The sequence below is a fragment of the Bombus vancouverensis genome, chromosome 1 (genome assembly GCF_051014615.1).
Source record: "Bombus vancouverensis nearcticus chromosome 1, iyBomVanc1_principal, whole genome shotgun sequence".
Classification (NCBI taxonomy): Eukaryota; Metazoa; Arthropoda; class Insecta; order Hymenoptera; family Apidae; genus Bombus; species Bombus vancouverensis.
This window is the reverse complement of record NC_134911.1, coordinates 11413130-11429768: the sequence shown is the minus strand read 5'-3', so window position 1 is coordinate 11429768 and position 16639 is coordinate 11413130. Positions and strand designations below refer to the sequence as shown.

At 37.1% G+C, this 16639-nt stretch overlaps 1 protein-coding gene across 2 annotated transcripts in view; it reads right to left on the bottom strand.

The window, feature by feature from the left end:
- Positions 1 to 4709: 4709 nt before the first annotated feature.
- The window catches only part of LOC117153495 (uncharacterized), a 28448-nt gene continuing 16518 nt past the window's right edge, over positions 4710 to 16639 (bottom strand). Inside the window, exons 3-6 of one of the 2 annotated variants that reach the window (XM_033327603.2) lie at positions 9985 to 10236; positions 9320 to 9460; positions 8442 to 8628; positions 4710 to 8108 (exon numbers count right to left, since the gene is read on the bottom strand). In XM_033327603.2, coding sequence (XP_033183494.2) covers positions 7161 to 8108; positions 8442 to 8628; positions 9320 to 9460; positions 9985 to 10199 — 1491 coding nt within the window. In that variant the 5' untranslated portion in view covers positions 10200 to 10236 and the 3' untranslated portion in view covers positions 4710 to 7160. The remainder of the gene's footprint in view (positions 8109 to 8441; positions 8629 to 9319; positions 9461 to 9984; positions 10237 to 16639) is intronic. The other variant, XM_033327602.2, reaches the window with a different exon arrangement.

Genomic DNA, 16639 nt, shown 5'->3' with positions numbered 1-16639 from the left:
GCGATACTGTGGACCCGGCTTAAGGCTTTCTAACCGCAGCCTCAGAGCTACATACACTGTGCTCCTCTCGTTCGTTAACTGAAAGACAAGTTGCAGAGATAACAAATTGATATATGTATAACTACCTACATATGATCAGGAGCCGATTTCGACAAGGTTATGATACAGAGTGAATACGTTTTCTGACGAACTCAATGCGTCAAAGCAATCAAATATATATATATATATATAAATTCTGTATAAATATAGATTCTTATGAATGTATGCAATCCGGCCTTCGGATGTTTTGTTCAGAATGAAACTTCATTAAAATATCCATAGCTTTAAACACACTAATTTTAATTTGATATAATATTAGTTTGGTACTGCTTCAAGAAGAATCGATATCGATAATTGATATCGAGTATCTAGAATTTCTATACGTATCGATATTCCCTATTGTGTACTTTGGAATCGAATTAATCAAATATCGTTAATAGTATCGGTATCGATTCGATTGCTGCTTAGTATAAAAGCAACTATATATGTGCGTACATACACCTTCGCTCAAAAATCTTAATTAAAATTATAAGTGAATCTTATTGTGATTATAATTCATACTGTAAATGACAAAAAAAGATATCAAGTATCAGAGTATCAGAGTATATCAAGTATCTCAAGTATCAGAGTTCTATTAAATAAGACTTTTAAGCGGGAATGAAGTGTATATGTGTATGGAATGAAAATATGTAGTGTCATTGTCAATACTGCTTTTAAGTTAACCAACAAGAGGATCACCCGTTATACCGCATCACAATCGTCGTCATCCTCGTCGTTGTCGAAGAAATCGCTACTCGTCCACCTCCACGTTTCTTCTCTGCATCTTTGGGAAGTACATATCTTCCTTTCCTTTCCACGTGTCCCTCATGCTGGCCCCTTCTCCGCGCATCGTTTCAGTAGAAGGGGCACAGTAAAGTTAATGCCCAACAACAGGAATCCAGCTCAGGTGTGGCCAAGTTCCTTCTTTCTTCTCCTTTCAGGAGATGTTTGTTGTCATCCCTATGCTCGTTTTGACGTTTTCGGATATTTTGGTGACTCTCGAGGTTAGGTTGCGTAGGCCTGCTTTTTTAACCTCTATGTCTAAGATGACGTAACGCTTTCGTTGGGTTAGAAAGAGGAGGATTTAAATGACTATATATTAGATTATGGATTAGAAGGAGATAGAGAGAGGAGATATTTGTTGGAGGTTCGATTTGTAATGGTAGGTGGAGACGCTGAGAAATTTGTTGATTGGTTTCAAAGGGGTGCTATTAATAGCGTGAATAGATATGTTGGAGTCATATTTTGTAAAAATAAGAAACTTAATTTTAATGGTTTCCTCGGATCTATGACCTGAAAAGGACGTTATACTTCAATACATATTATTAAAGTATAGATAGTTTTACGAGGAATATATATACAAGGGCATTAATATTCTCTAAAATAAAGGAGTTAAATATATATAAATGTTTTTGTAACAAAAGATTTTTAATATATATCTGAAGATATATACATTCATATTTGCAACAGTTTTTATAATGTATTTACCAAAGTTGAATTGATAACAGAATTACAAGGATATTCAAGATGACTCAGTAAATGAAATAATGAAATTCTAACAATTTTATTACAGTACTTTTTAGTATTCAACACATGTATATATCATAGAAAATTACTTTTTATATAATGTAATTTAAACCACAGTATTCACATGTTAGTCTCTTTAGATAAAAAATATTTCATAAAAAAATAGAATTCAACTAATACATATCAAACTACAGGACAAGACCTCCTTTTGCAATATCTATTTAAAAAGTTTTCTAATAAGAGACACATTCCACGATGCACCTGGCGGTATACAACATTACAACGCACTACGTTTAAAGGTTGCGTGTCTTCAGGCGCTGCAACACTCCGCGCGAATAAAAGTAATTAAAATGCATTAGTTGATACTTCAAATTAAACCCTCCTTCGTGCATCTTAATTAAAAAGAGAAAAAAAATACATAGAATTAATTGAAATACCCATATTCTCTTCAAAATTAATTTAAGGGAGCGAAGTAATTTTCCACAGATATGTATATCCAAACACAAACACATGTAACTACATGCAATCAAGCATAGTAAAGGTGGCCATCGTGAAAGAAGCATTTCAGAAATGCACCTTCACATTAGCCAGCATACTCCAACCCCGCAATTAACTCGTCCACTTCAGAAACGTCCAACACACAGACACACGGCCCCATGTGACCTTTAAGGGCAATTAACGCGACGTTAGTGGCTCCTCTTAAGTGCAGTGGAATCGGTTTCGACTCAGGTATATTCGGCCCTGCTAATCGCCTGAAACATCGTCCACCTACCCGACGAAAAGGTCTCCTTGGTTACTGGTTGAGAAAATGGAGATTCTGTCTCGTGTTTTCCACATAGATCCTACTGCCTTTCCACCTATAAATAGGGCTTCTATTTGAAAAGACAGCAGTGTATTATCGAGTGTCTTGTGGACAACTTGTTACTCTCGAAATTTGTAAAGCTGTTTGTATTTTGTGTTTACCAAGACTTATCCATCTTTCTTTTTTCTTTTCATTAAAAACATGCTTTGATCTTTCAAAAGATTATCCGATTTCTTGCATTTTACTAAGGGAATCTTTAGTGTTTACTCTTTACTAAGAAGCGACTTCGACATTTTTATTTCACTTTTAAATTTTACTAACAAGAGCGTTCGATTTTTTATTTTATCAAGATCCTTTGATCTTTACGTTAAGAAACTAATATATCATCGATATCAAAAAGAACATCTTTCACCATGAGGTTTATGATCACATTGACGCTGCTTCTAACGATAATTTTCGTTGCTGATGCATTGGATTTGAACCGATTTTTCTGGCAAGGGATACAACCGCAGATAACAGAGGAGGTTCAAATGATCGAAATCGTTCGATGGCGTCAACCAGTTTGCGTGGAACCTGCAAAGGGAGTATCGCCGTGTCTGAACAGTCTGCGAAAATCCCAGTCGGAGTACGAGCGTGCCACCAGCAAAGGATTGAAAGGAGAAAAAGCTGGATACTCGATATTGACCGACGTCCAGTCGAAGTCGAGCGTCTCGTCGCTGGAACAGGAAGTTTCAAGCAAATTCGAGTCTCCAGAGATGGTCGCTTCGTTTCCTCTGGAGCAACTACAGCCTTCACGTAGCTCTGAAGAATTCTTCACAGAGAAGCCAACGGAATCGAATCGAAGAACATCTACATTGACGGAGGAACAAGAAAGAAACATCAGGGAAGGGAAGCACCTTTCACATTTGGAAAAAGTGACCAAGCCAAAACAGATTTACATCACTAAAGTTCTGAATACTCCAGTCACTGCTACTTTAGTCGCTCATAATTGTCTTCCTGATATTGGCATACCGTTGTGTGACGATCAGGAAGAAAATATCGAACCTTCAAAATCGTCTCAGCATGTGAAACCTTCTCTAAGTATCACCTTGGCTAATCCGAATGAAGATGCTACCTTAGATCTGCCCAGAATAATTCACAAACCTTCGATAAAATCAATCGATGAAATGCAAGAGAGGAAGCCGGAAATCGTTATCAAGAATCCTGATTTCGTTCAAACATCCACGAGTTTTACTTTGGATCAACCTAGCACCGCTCGTGCCCCTACTTCGCAACATATTGTGATTTTGAGAGACGACAAACCTGTTGTTCCGAATGTTGTTCATAAACCTGTGGTTCTTAATAATCTCCTGCCTTCTCGTGTATTTGAAGATCCATCGCAGAAAGAAAATAGTAATCAGTTTGCAGAGCTTGAGGATGGGAAGTCGGGGAAGGAGGGTGAAGTGGGCGAGGCACCGAAGAAACAAGAGATTTCCCTGGATCATGTTGAGGGTGTCGATAAATTCAATTTGGGAAAAGGCAAACCACCAGTTGAGGAAGCGATGCCTTTGGATTGGTTGAGGGTGACGGATAACGTTAAGGAGACTCAGGATGCCGCAAATCCTGATGAACAGGTCGAAGTTAAAATTGCGACGAGTGAAAAGTAAAGAGTAAGCGTACCATATATAAAATAATACGAAGATCAAAAAACTTAAAAAAATAGATCTTCAATTTATTGTACAAGTGTTTTACGCTTTACAACTTTATTCCTTTATACTTAACTCTTGCCGGTCGAACTATTGATATAGCTCACCAATATACCTTCATCATTACGGCCATAAAGTTGGTATAGTAAGAGGAGCTGTAATAGAAATAGTAATTAACGGAGCGTGCGTCGCCCGCTGTGCGAAAATAATTCCGACCACAAGCATAATCATGAAACTCAAAACTCTCATGACCGGGAAGTGTTAACATGTAACTCTTGATTTTCTGGGCAGAATTCAGAGAATAAAAATTTAAGAAATACACGGGTTCCATTCCAATCTTTTGACCTTGATTTTCCCAGTACTAATTATATTTTCTATTATATAGAAACGATATTTCTGATCCTTAAGTTACATTTTCTACCTCTGTTACTAAGTTACCAAAAAAGTTCGTAGCTTTTTTAATAATCGACGTTATATTCCATGTTATATATTCAATGAGATTGGAAAGGGATTATTTATTCGGGACTTTCATAAAATACTGCTTGATAAATAGTTTCCGTTGCATATTAAACGCATCGATTAACCAACTTTCAAACGTATGAACTCGAGAATATTAAACAAAAGTCAAACGTCATTTATTCTGTAACACGCTTTATTCAAGCCGCCTTACGTTACATACAGCAGTAAATAAAATCGCAATGTCGAAACTTGCGATACCGCGTTAAGTTAAAAATTACGCTATGCCTACTCCTAGTCGATAGACAGTCGCTTAACAATTATCCCTCTATACGTTATCACTTTGTCGTCTTAGTTTACATATCACATTATATATGTACTATTAATATCATACAGTAGAACTCCATTTATTCGAACGAACTTTTAGTTAGTATCCGATTTGCATCAATTTCTTTTACCAATTATATCCATCTATCGGAATGAGAAATTCTACATTTGTCCAACATTTTCACATAAATGTCATCCTACTGCTCTTAACATCAAAATGAAGCTTAAAAACTCTCGAACTCAGAAATTCGATTAACGAAGTCATCGCGCGTAATCTAACCTACGTTCCACGTCCGCTTCTTTGTCCGTTTCTTTGTCTCCTGAGATCAACGAAGACGAAATACGTGTACCTAATTCGAGTCGAGATTTATGAATGGCACCAATAAATGCACAGTATGGATACCGATCGATCACGATCGATGAAAGGATGCGATCGAAGGTAATTGCTATCGAAGAATGCAGATCCTTATGGAAATTTATATTTTTATGAACGTGACTAAACTAACCATTGTAAAACTTTGGTTCATGCTTGCAAAAATGTTTGCAAAAATTATTTCTACGCTAGCTTATTTTCCGACGAGGCATTTTTTTCAATAGGTTTTACGTTTCATTTGCATATTACCAAATTTTCGTAATTATACGAATGTACTATTAAATGATATGGAATTTGTTACATTTGGATCTAATCAACTAGTACGTATAAAAGTGGTCTAATAAATACTTTTATAGTCTCTATCAACATCGTACCAAGTATTATACTATTTTGAATATCTATATATTTTTTATCCATATATGTTTTTTATTTGTTTTGTATATTTTTGCATATTACGCGGATTCTGTTCAATTTTATACTTCGAAATTTCCTGCGCATACATAAAAATTCGCAGTCTAGTAATTACCATTCGTATTCGCGGGATTCGAGGTGAAATTCGAGCGGGAGGAAATATATTCTCATGCCTTCCGCGGTGGAAACTGGCGCGATTTATCGGAACAAGGGATCGAGTCGAGACGTTTTTCTATGCATAAACAGGATTGGAGAATGGACGAAGAGAAGAAGAAAGGAGAGGAAAGAGGAAAATTGTGAGAAGGAGAAGAAAAAAGATAAAAGAACGTCGGTATCCACGAGTCTGGCTTTAACCCTACCGCTTTTCAATCTGTCAGCTCGTCTTCGTTGACAAATTTCGTTCCAAATTTCAAGCAGGATCGAGGACAACGGATTCCTTTGGCGAATATTTACCCTATTGCTTCCGTCACGGTGAAGCTTTCTCGAGGAGGTGACTTGGGCGATTTTTACGATCTACGATTTATTTTGTGATTTTCCCTCTTGATATCGCGTCGTTGTTTGTGACATTCAACGCTTTGCCAATCGTACAGCGAAGTATAAGCACGTTCAACGATATGCTGCGGTTGTAAATTGTATGTATTAAAAATTATGTTACTGTTGACTAATTCTGTAACGATCGATGGCGGTTTCCTATTTCGCGTAAAATTGTTTAAAATACCGTGTGGATAATCAAAATATTCTATCACGTTAGCAGAATATGTTATATCATATTAACGCAATTTTACAACTTCACTATGTTGTTGGACCTACTATAATCGTTATTAACGAGGGCATTATTTCTGGTTTTAATACATCATATTGTGTATACCGTATTGTTCCCGTGAAAGTTTGATATATAAGGTGAGAATATTCCAATATTGGTGTTCCGCCTAAATTTCTTATAAAAACCATGTTAGACGATTAATTTACAGATTATTTGCCGCGCAAATATTCGAATTCTTCGAGCCGTAAAGACCCCAATTGGCAAAGCGTTAATCACCACGCGACCATTCGAGGTCTCGATAGAATAACGAGATGTAAAGCTGAATCTCCACAATTTTAATCGTCACACTTATCGAATTTATGGTAGAAATTACAGGTGCATGCATCGAAGTCTCATTTCTCATCTTCTTAATGCGAAAAACGCTTACGAAAATAAAAAGTAAAGGAAACTTTTGTCGGAATTCTGGCGAATTCAACTCAATATCGTTCAAAGTCGTTTCGTTTTACGATTCCTCGATCATTCGCGATTTCTTAATCCTTTATCGAAGAACCAGAGAACATTGTTGCCGATTGATAACGTTAATATTGTTCTTCGAAAAATAAGTTCCTACTTGACAGTTTGATCGTGCACAGTTCCGTAGTCTACTTGGAATTATCATAATCTCTTCTTACCTCTACGTTCTTCCCTCAATGTATCGTTTTAACCTAGTCTTTCGATCGAAACGTTTTCTTATGCATACTACTGTCTTCTAAACGACGACAATTCCACGCGATTTCGATACTTCATTCTCGACGCTGTTTCTGGCGACACGGTTTTCTGCCATGTCGATTTCCAGCTATCGGTCCTACCATAAAAATCGTTATTTACAGATGCAACGTTAGATTCTTTACTGTAACTTGGAATTACTATATTCGAAACGTCTTCGCTAGTATTAACTTCGTCGTCGATAACATTTAAGCTTTTAAACTGCTTCTTTTGGCTTTTAGAAGCAGCAAACTGGTTCGTCATCGAACTCAAATTTTCTCCATTGTGCCTTAATTTTTGTACGATCGTTTGACCGGCAATTCCACGAGTTTCTGTTCCGTCGGTAATTTCCTGCGCCGAAGCTGATATCATTATCTCTCTCTTTCTTCTGAATGCTCCGAAAATTTTCTTCGTGATTGGAAAATCGTGAACAATTCCACTATTATCCCTGGTCGTCCGCGCGTTAGAGATCAATTCTTGGAATTTCTTGGAATTGTCATAATTCAAAATTTCATTCGCAGGTTCCTCCATCGTCTCGCGTTCGTATACTAGCTTGTCGTTCGAAATTGCCGGAATTGCTGGAGTTTCCGGAATTGCGTGTAGTCTTTGATCAGCAGCATTGACCTTCGAATGATCGTGGAATTCTTTAGACAATAATTTCATTGAGTTTATTTTGTCATGGAATTGCAGGATTGGAGGATTGTCTACACTTGCAAAAGACGACGTCTGTGACGTGTTCTCGAGTGTTCTTCGTGGCTGAACGATCGATTCGGTGGAATTAGCATTGCTGGGAATGAACGTGTTCGGTGACGACCCGTTTGTATGGCTTATATTGGCCGCAATTGCGATTGGTGTCGTTGCCTTCGTCGTGGCCGCGGTCATCAGCCCTTCCATACGATCCTGAATCGATTCCAAGAAAGCTTCCTTGAAAACGCGTTTTTCCTGAAAATGATCAATTTCACGATTAACGTGAGAAGAAGAACAAGTATCGTAGGTAAGAAAATCAAAGAAAATCAGAGAATATAATTAACATTTGTGAAGTAAGGGAAGAGTAAATGGAATTTTTTTCTAGGAAACTGAAGGAAAACGACGAAGCAAATATCAAGATTTTGCAAATGAGAAAAAGTTGAAGAAAATTTCAAAATCTTTTGAGAGAAGCTTGCAAGGAAAAATTCATTTAAAATTCTGCCGAGAAACGTAATGGTATCGTGGTAAACTTGCGTTACGAAATAGGAAAGGATATTACTTCACGAATAGCCACGCCTGATTACTTACGTTTCGTGTTTTAGACGAAACATGATTCCGCAACCGCGTCATCATGCTCAGCCATCGAGAATAATTGAATTTCGGAAACACGAACGGTGGCTTTGTCACTCCTTTCACGGTGAAGGGACGGAATTTCTGTACATCTACGATTCTGTCCAGGGAAATTCCCTCGCAGGAAGGCATTGAAAAGGGTATCCTGTTTAACGATTCGATAATTGCGTCATCATAATGTAATTCTAACATATTAATTCCGTCAACACTGTTGGATGAATAATAACATGCAACATAGTATTATATATATGCGATACCTATATTATTATACATTTAACGATATTGATGGAATTCTAACATGACAATGTTAATGGAATCTGAATTTTAATTGTTGTAAATTGAATTTTTACATTTTAATTGTTGTATCTCTATAGAATTGGAAAGAATTATTTATACCTCGTGCATCCTTGAGTCACTTATGTTTTATAATACTATTAAATTATATGATAAATTTATAATATTATATTGTATATAATATATACGATGCACGAAATATACACAATCTTTCCTGACTTTATAAACATACAAAAACTAAAATACAGATTCCATTAATATTATTAAACAAATAACGATGCGTGGTGTAAGAGTGCTGTTCAATTCAATGAAAAAGATAAGAAACTAGAAATCGAAATCCATCGACATTTTTGAGTTAGATTTCAATAAATATTGTTAAATAAATGAATAGTATAAGCGACTCAATGACACGTAACGGGTTTTTTAATTCGATAGTAGTAGGTGAGATTAAAGTCCAAAAAGGCGGAATAAAAATATTATTTTCTTCTGTTGCTGAATATCTTATCGATAAAAGATTGGAAGTAGGGAAGTAAAAATTTTACCTAGGTGGTAAACAGCCCTCGATAGTATAAACTACGACGTCCATCGTGGATGGAATATCGACGTTTCTTCTCGAGCGTTGCGTTGTATCTTTGTTGAAAGAATTTCGACTACCCGTCGGATCCTCGGTCGAATTTAGCATCCTAAAAAATGAAGACTAATTTTTAATATCGCTATATTTTACGTTATCAAAGTTAAGGATGAACGATTAACAATAGGAAGTGGTTTTACAATTTCGAAATACTTGATAACAATACAAGCAGGCTTCCAACGTGATACTGAAGATCAGATTACTTCTTGCATATTAATATTTACCGTCTATGACAGTGATTTCATATTTTGAGATTTATTTTCTCGCGATACCTTTTTCTCAATATTTTTTTAATTAATCTCTTTTAGATACATGTATTTACATATGGAGATTTTTCTGAACTTTTTAACTAATATTCTTTATTTATTTCCTCCCTTTATTTTCTTTGTTTAAGGAGAAAATTCCCATTTGGATGGAATCATGATCGATGCTTTGAAATTTATACAAACACCACTTTATGATCCTCCAGCGAGGCCACGCCAGCTAATGGTTTAATACTATTCCATCTATCAGTGTCAAAATCCTGATATTCCATTCAAAAATTAATATAAAAATTCTGATATCGAAGTAACTCACCATTTAACGTCGCAAGCTGGTAGATCGGGATCAACGAACAGGCATTCGTAGATTGTGGAGGATGTAGATCGCTGTTCGAGGGTTAAAGCGCCGGGCAGACTGTTTCTCTTGAAGGAATTTCCGTTTGTGCCGCGTAGCGAAAGGGATTGACTCGTCGAGTGCATCAGGATGTGGAGCACAAAGACTGCCGCGAAATTGTTCCTCATTGTTCCCATTGTCCGTGAAAAAGTCTCCTCGCGTCTGCGGAAAGTTCTGCAACGTCGGTGATTACTCTTAATAACGTTAAGATATTGCTGCCAAGGAATTTCGTCGTCCACCGTACGACCACCTTGTTAACTCTATTTGTCTATGGTTTAGAAAATAAGAAGTCGTTTATCTTGCTATAAAACTTGAAAGATACGCAATCCTTTCTGTCTGCTTCTTTCAACTATTGTATTTTTTTACTCTCCTCACTGTGTATCTTTATTTTATTACGCTATCGTTAGTCTACAGATTTTTATGCAAATTCTCATCTTTGAGAATATAATCAAAAAAAGTAGAACCTCGATAGAAAATTGAGTTAACTACCTATATATAATACTTAATATACTTCATGTTTCTCGATATTACGTGCACTCTGTGCAATTTTGTAATTTTACATCTCCTGTAAATGCAGAAAGATCTGCATCTCTATCGCGTATTAGCACAGCGGTAAAATAAAGTTATAGAATCAAATGTTAATACCATAAAATAGCGCGTAGCTCGTAAATAAATTCTTTGCTCAAAAATATCAATCACGCTGAAGTACAGCCAGTCTCTCTGAGTAAAGAAAACACGCGACAAGATTAAAAGGTATACATTTCGCAGCCGTTTGAATCATGGCTGTGGATAACGACAACCACTTGGTAATCTTTTCGAGATCAAAGAGGCCCGAAGATTCGAAAGGACCTCGTTACGAAAAGATTGCGAACCCGTGAAAATTCCCTCATAAATCGTAACACCGAGGGGAAGGACGACGAAGCTCAGGGTCAAACGTGAACCAACAAATTCTAAGAAATCGCCGGATATCGCGCAACTTCCACTAGAAATATCGCAGAACGTCTACCAAGCATTCAGCCATCTCTGTAGAGGAAAACAGACCAAGAAGCTACAATATTCTCGATAAAGTGACTCGTAAATAATTTTCATAATTCGAAAGAGAAGATTGCAGCTTGAATCTTAGTACTAAATAATGTTAATAAATTTTCTTGTACGTATAGAGAGCTGCGAATCATAGTAGTACACATTAGTCCACTACTATTTCTCATGAAATTGTATTCTGTTTGTTATCGTAAACAATCCATTACATTCTCTCGAGTCGTGGAAATGCGTCGCGATAAAGGACGAAGTCGTAACTTAATTAATTATGAAACTAAAGGTAACCGGTACTTTTACGAATTAATGTACGCGATTAAATCCAAATCTTTAGTTACTTTGTCATATTGTGCAAAAGGAGGAAAAAATGTCCTCTCACCTCTCCTCTAAAAATGTTCATTTCGAAGGTATATGGTGCTGTCTAAAAAACCACGTCCGTAACTCAGAAACTACAGGACATAAAAATATCAAAACGCATCCCCATACGTCCAGCCCTCTGCAATACAATAAATTTCATTTGAAATATTTCTTCGTGAAATCGATAGATATCAAGTTATTTCGGATGATCATTCATTCTTACTGACTCACTCCGTATCATTGTCAGAGATAATATTTTCCAACGAATAAGTTACATCAATTACGTTATATTTTGCGTAATCGTAATTATTCTCGTCTTATATTCAGCAAGCACGAGTCCGATGAAATTTTACGATACCCATCGGCGATACTTAACGCGCATACGCAAAACGGTTGAATAACAATTTTCGGGGTCGAGGGCGGTTTGTCTTTCTCAATGTGACGCCGCCAACCGATTGAATTTAACCCGTTCAATGTTTCAAGGGGGTCATCATTACTCGCCGATGGAAACGGTTTGCCTCGGCACCCATTTTCCTACGATCTATCTGCGCTGTACCACTTTGACCAGCGATAACAGCCGAATTATCATTGTTAACCAGCTATTAGCGGGTCTGGTGTCGTTGCATTAGCGTATCGTCTAGCCCGCATTTATTCAAGCGCTCGTTTCGTCGACCGCGATCTCTCACGCCTGTTTAATTGTCGGAATTAATAAAGCATCGAGGCCACTGCGTTTCTATCTGTTATACGCGATAAATAATCGGAACGTTCGCGCGGTTAAAAATCGACAGAACGGATATGACGCGAAACTAATTGACGTTGATCGCCCACTTCTTTCCTATCGTTAAACCATTCCTTCGCTATTTGGAACGATGTAACGCGATTGTAACGTTTCAAGAATTTCCGCACGACGATGGAATTTATTGCTGTTACTTGTTGGTGCCTCGTCGTTTAAAGTCGCATTTCCTCATATATTATTAATAGACTGGGATATTTATGTATTTATGGAAACCTGTAAAAAGGCAAACATAATACACGATATTCTAAAGTACAAAATATTGAAATAGTAGTACTCATTATAATATTTAATACGTGGAAAATATCTCTGTCGAGTTTCTATTTATTTCTTTAGCAGAGTTTATAGAGGCATAATTTGCACGAATATCTCATCTAGACATTAGAAATTACTTTTTGTTAAATAACTCACACGTATGTTTTCAATCTTTGCTCTAGGCTCTTAGTAGCCTGAGTCTGCTGGAAAAGTATTGCTTCAGATAATCATTGTATTTTTTTTTTTTTTTTTTTTTTAGATTGCAATTGATTTTAAGACTGTAACAGTTGCAGATGCAGTTAATCTGTTGAATATACGATACATTAAAAATTATAGTGGTGTAACTTCTTTTAATAAATCAGCCCTTTAGTTTCACGACTAACCAAGTTATAATTTTATTAATTCTGTCTCGCAATGCATTTTCATGACTTGAACAAGCATGATGAATTTTCTTTTTTTTTTCTTCTTTTAAGTAAATGCAGAACAATATTCTATGAAAACTAGCAATTACACTTCTAAAAAAGGCATCGATGAATAGATATGTTTCATGAATAGATATCCTATTCATTATCGTAATTTACATCCACCGCGTGATTATATGAAACGACAGATAACCGCACAAGTAACCATAAAACCATAGAAGCGTAACGAATGACAAGATTTATATTCGCTTTATAATCCGTTATATTGACTTTATAATCCTGTGTTACTCTATTTAAATGCATATTAGTACATATACAGGGTGTCGATAAAATTCTCTATTTAATGGCTTAGGCTCAAATATACCCTTTGTTCTTCAATTTGTATTTACTTCCCTCCGACTATAGATACGTATACTTGTACTATGTACACTTTCTGTAATGCAATTTCAAATTTGTTAATCACTGTTCAAATCATCTGTCGTAATAATTATCAAATATCATCTTTAAATTTTAATCATCAAATTATCAATAGGCTATGGATTTTTATGCATTTATAAAAAGAATTGAAAGTGAAAATTTACACAAATTGCACGTAATACGAAAAAATATATAAAATGTGTCCAAAGCGTAGAGTTGTCTTAACGCTTGGTAGGAAAAACAATTTCCCACGGAGTGTGTACTTTTTTAATTGTACTCTGAAAAATACAAATTTGCATGAGAACTCGCAGTCTTCTGGTCATTGATGGCATCTCCGCGAGTTTTTCCAGGTTCTTTCTGCTTCGAGCAAAAAGCAGAAGCGACGCGAGCTTCGTTACGGCGGGTTCTCCCGACACGAACTCGAGCGTAGCAATCGAAAACCGGGATTGTTCCGCTCAGTTTGCTGGTAAACAGAATCATTATGTCATCTACGACTGGTTAGCGTGATAACGACACCATCAGCATGTTCCTTCGTTCACGTGTCAGTCTCTCTCTTCTCACGTGTAAATGATTTTCATGACCGTGCCGGTTAATAGGATTCGTCGATGTCGGTCAACTATTTCCGTCACGTGAAAATCGTGTCTTTCCACGCCATAAATCGTTCTGCGTTTCTTCTCGCTGATCCTCCAGGGAACACAGAATCGTTCTGTGAAATATAGAAGCCGCGAACCGAATCGAGTGATCGATACGTTTCTGTTAAAGATCATCTGGTTGCTTTCGCGAAATTCATCGTGTAGAGAGTACACGGAACAAGAATCGAGTAATTCTTCTGGATCTCCGATCTACGTTCTCGTTTGCTCGAATTGTTGCTCGTCATCGCTTGATTAACGCTCACAACTACGCACGATTAAAATACGAAAGTTGTGTGAAAGTAATGGAAGTAAATAAATAGTTCAAGGCAAGATTTTTATCCATATATCATGTAAAGAATCGTTCAAAATCTGCGAAATGCGCCCTTGTAAATCTATGAAATTACCATGAAAAACAAATGTTGCTCGTCTTGATCATTCTACTAGTTCTAGCGTTAAAGCGTTATTAGGTTAAAGCGCTAAGTTTATAACAAATCCTCAGATCGTTTTCTACTCTCGGAGGAAAGAATACTACGGGAACGATGAAAATTTGCCGCAGACAAGAAATATAATGTCGCAATGAAACCATTCGTTGAGACGATAAAGATTACCGTTTTATATATATATATATATATTTCTCTATTTTTTCTCTATTATTTCTCCATATTTCCAGGGAAGAGCTCTTTAATTAAAAGTGAGTAGAGTGGAAGACAGGAAGAGTCGATGCTTCTAATTTTTAATAGAACACGTTCGTAGAAACGGCTGCGTTCTATGGACGCCGCCACATCACGTAGAATTAATTCTCCACTTGGCTAGATCCATCTATGAGTCTGCCTACGAGCCGTATCTCTTGATCGACTATGCGAACGATTATTTGCGAACGAGTCAAAGATCAAAGCCAGAAGCGATTAACAGCTGGGATTCTTCGACCACGACCCATGCTCTCGTGAAATTCGAACGATTTACAAATCTCTGTTCCCTGTCTTCTCCTCTCTGTCTTTCTTCCTCTTTTTTTTCTTCTATGTTACTCTTGTATTATAAACTATGAAGTATAAACCGATGGATTTAACTGGATTACGAACTATGAAACAAAACGATAGGAGATCAAACTACGAGGTCGCCGACGAATTAGAAAAATCGGAGAACGCGAGAACGACCTGCCATTGTATCTGACGGGGATATTCCTCGAATAACAAGATCGTGTTTACGCGCGATCCGCGCGCGACGAACTCAAGGAGGAAGCGTCGTCGCGACCATGATAAAAAGGAGACTCCGTATTTTAAAATAGGAGTACACGAGTTTAGATACTTATTGTATACGGCTGGTCGTTATCGACGCTCACAGAAACACGGAGTGGCAGCATGAATCGTGGCGGCACCGATCGTTGATCCACGAATCCCACACTTCGCAAGCCAATAAGACAAATTTAGAATTAGGCGTACATAGATCTGAACGAATTTCTTGGTAATTTTATCGATGGCACACTTGTAGGCGGTGTCGATAGGCGACTATTTCAGGCTTCGAACGTACGTTTTACAATTTCATCTGGTCTATCGCAATGCATATTTGAAGAAGGAAATACGAATAAAAAGCGAGATTAGAACGAGTGGTAATCTTAAAGAGAGTCGCGATCACACATTTTGACATACTTAATGATAGCATAAACGAAGGTCGATAAACGTTTCATAATACGACCCCGTGTATCGTAATATATTTTTCAAAATTTGTAACAAATCAACTCATGGAACAGAGTAATTTGTTCTTTTCGCAGATGAACATTAATCTTCTACTTGTGCAATGAAACCGAGACAGAAAACGAAGATTATCAGTTTCGTATACAGATTAACTCTATCCTTCTTTCCAACCAACCTACAATAGCGATTCCAAACGTTTGATCTGTAGTGTATCTCCATTAAGAGAGCAAATAGTTCGCATCAAACGATTCATCGAATCGTGTCAACGGTTCTCTTTATCCATTCTCTTCAACCAGAGAACAATACTATATTACGCGGTGGCTGGTATTTCCCTTTAAATCGAAATCCCTCGGATCTCGTCAGATGTTTAGTCAGACTGTTTGCAAGGAATCGTCATCGTTTAATCGCGTCCATTCTACACATCGTCTACGATGGTATGTCAAACTTGTTGTGAACGCCAACGTGCACCTGATTTCGAAGCGTTTAGTACCACGTTGCATCCCTCTGTGCCTGGCCTCCGTGCCACAGATTGCCGCACGTCACCTTACATCATTGCCACCGTGTTCGTCGTAATAATGCCATTACACTACGATACCAGCCGTCCTCGGTTAGACGATCGATTATTCTAATTGCGTTAATAACCGTGGACAACCGTTTATTGGCAGACATGGCCAATGCTAGCCGGAAACAGCCGTCCACTGCTGCGAATCCGCGTGATTTCGGATCCGATCCTCTTGTGATTAATCGTTTTTAGGGTATCGGAGGATGGATGGAACGTTCGATGAGAGGATACTGATCGATTGCTCGCATTCTTTCGTTTTTGTTTTTCTTTCCTTTTTTTTTTTTCTTTCGTGGTTCTACGGTCGAGTTTATTTATTGGATCTAACGACGCGAACAGCTTTTTTGTTGTTTTTAATTTAAGTGCAGAGAGAAGACGTATCATGGGAATAGGTTTACGGTGGATTTTATCGCGGA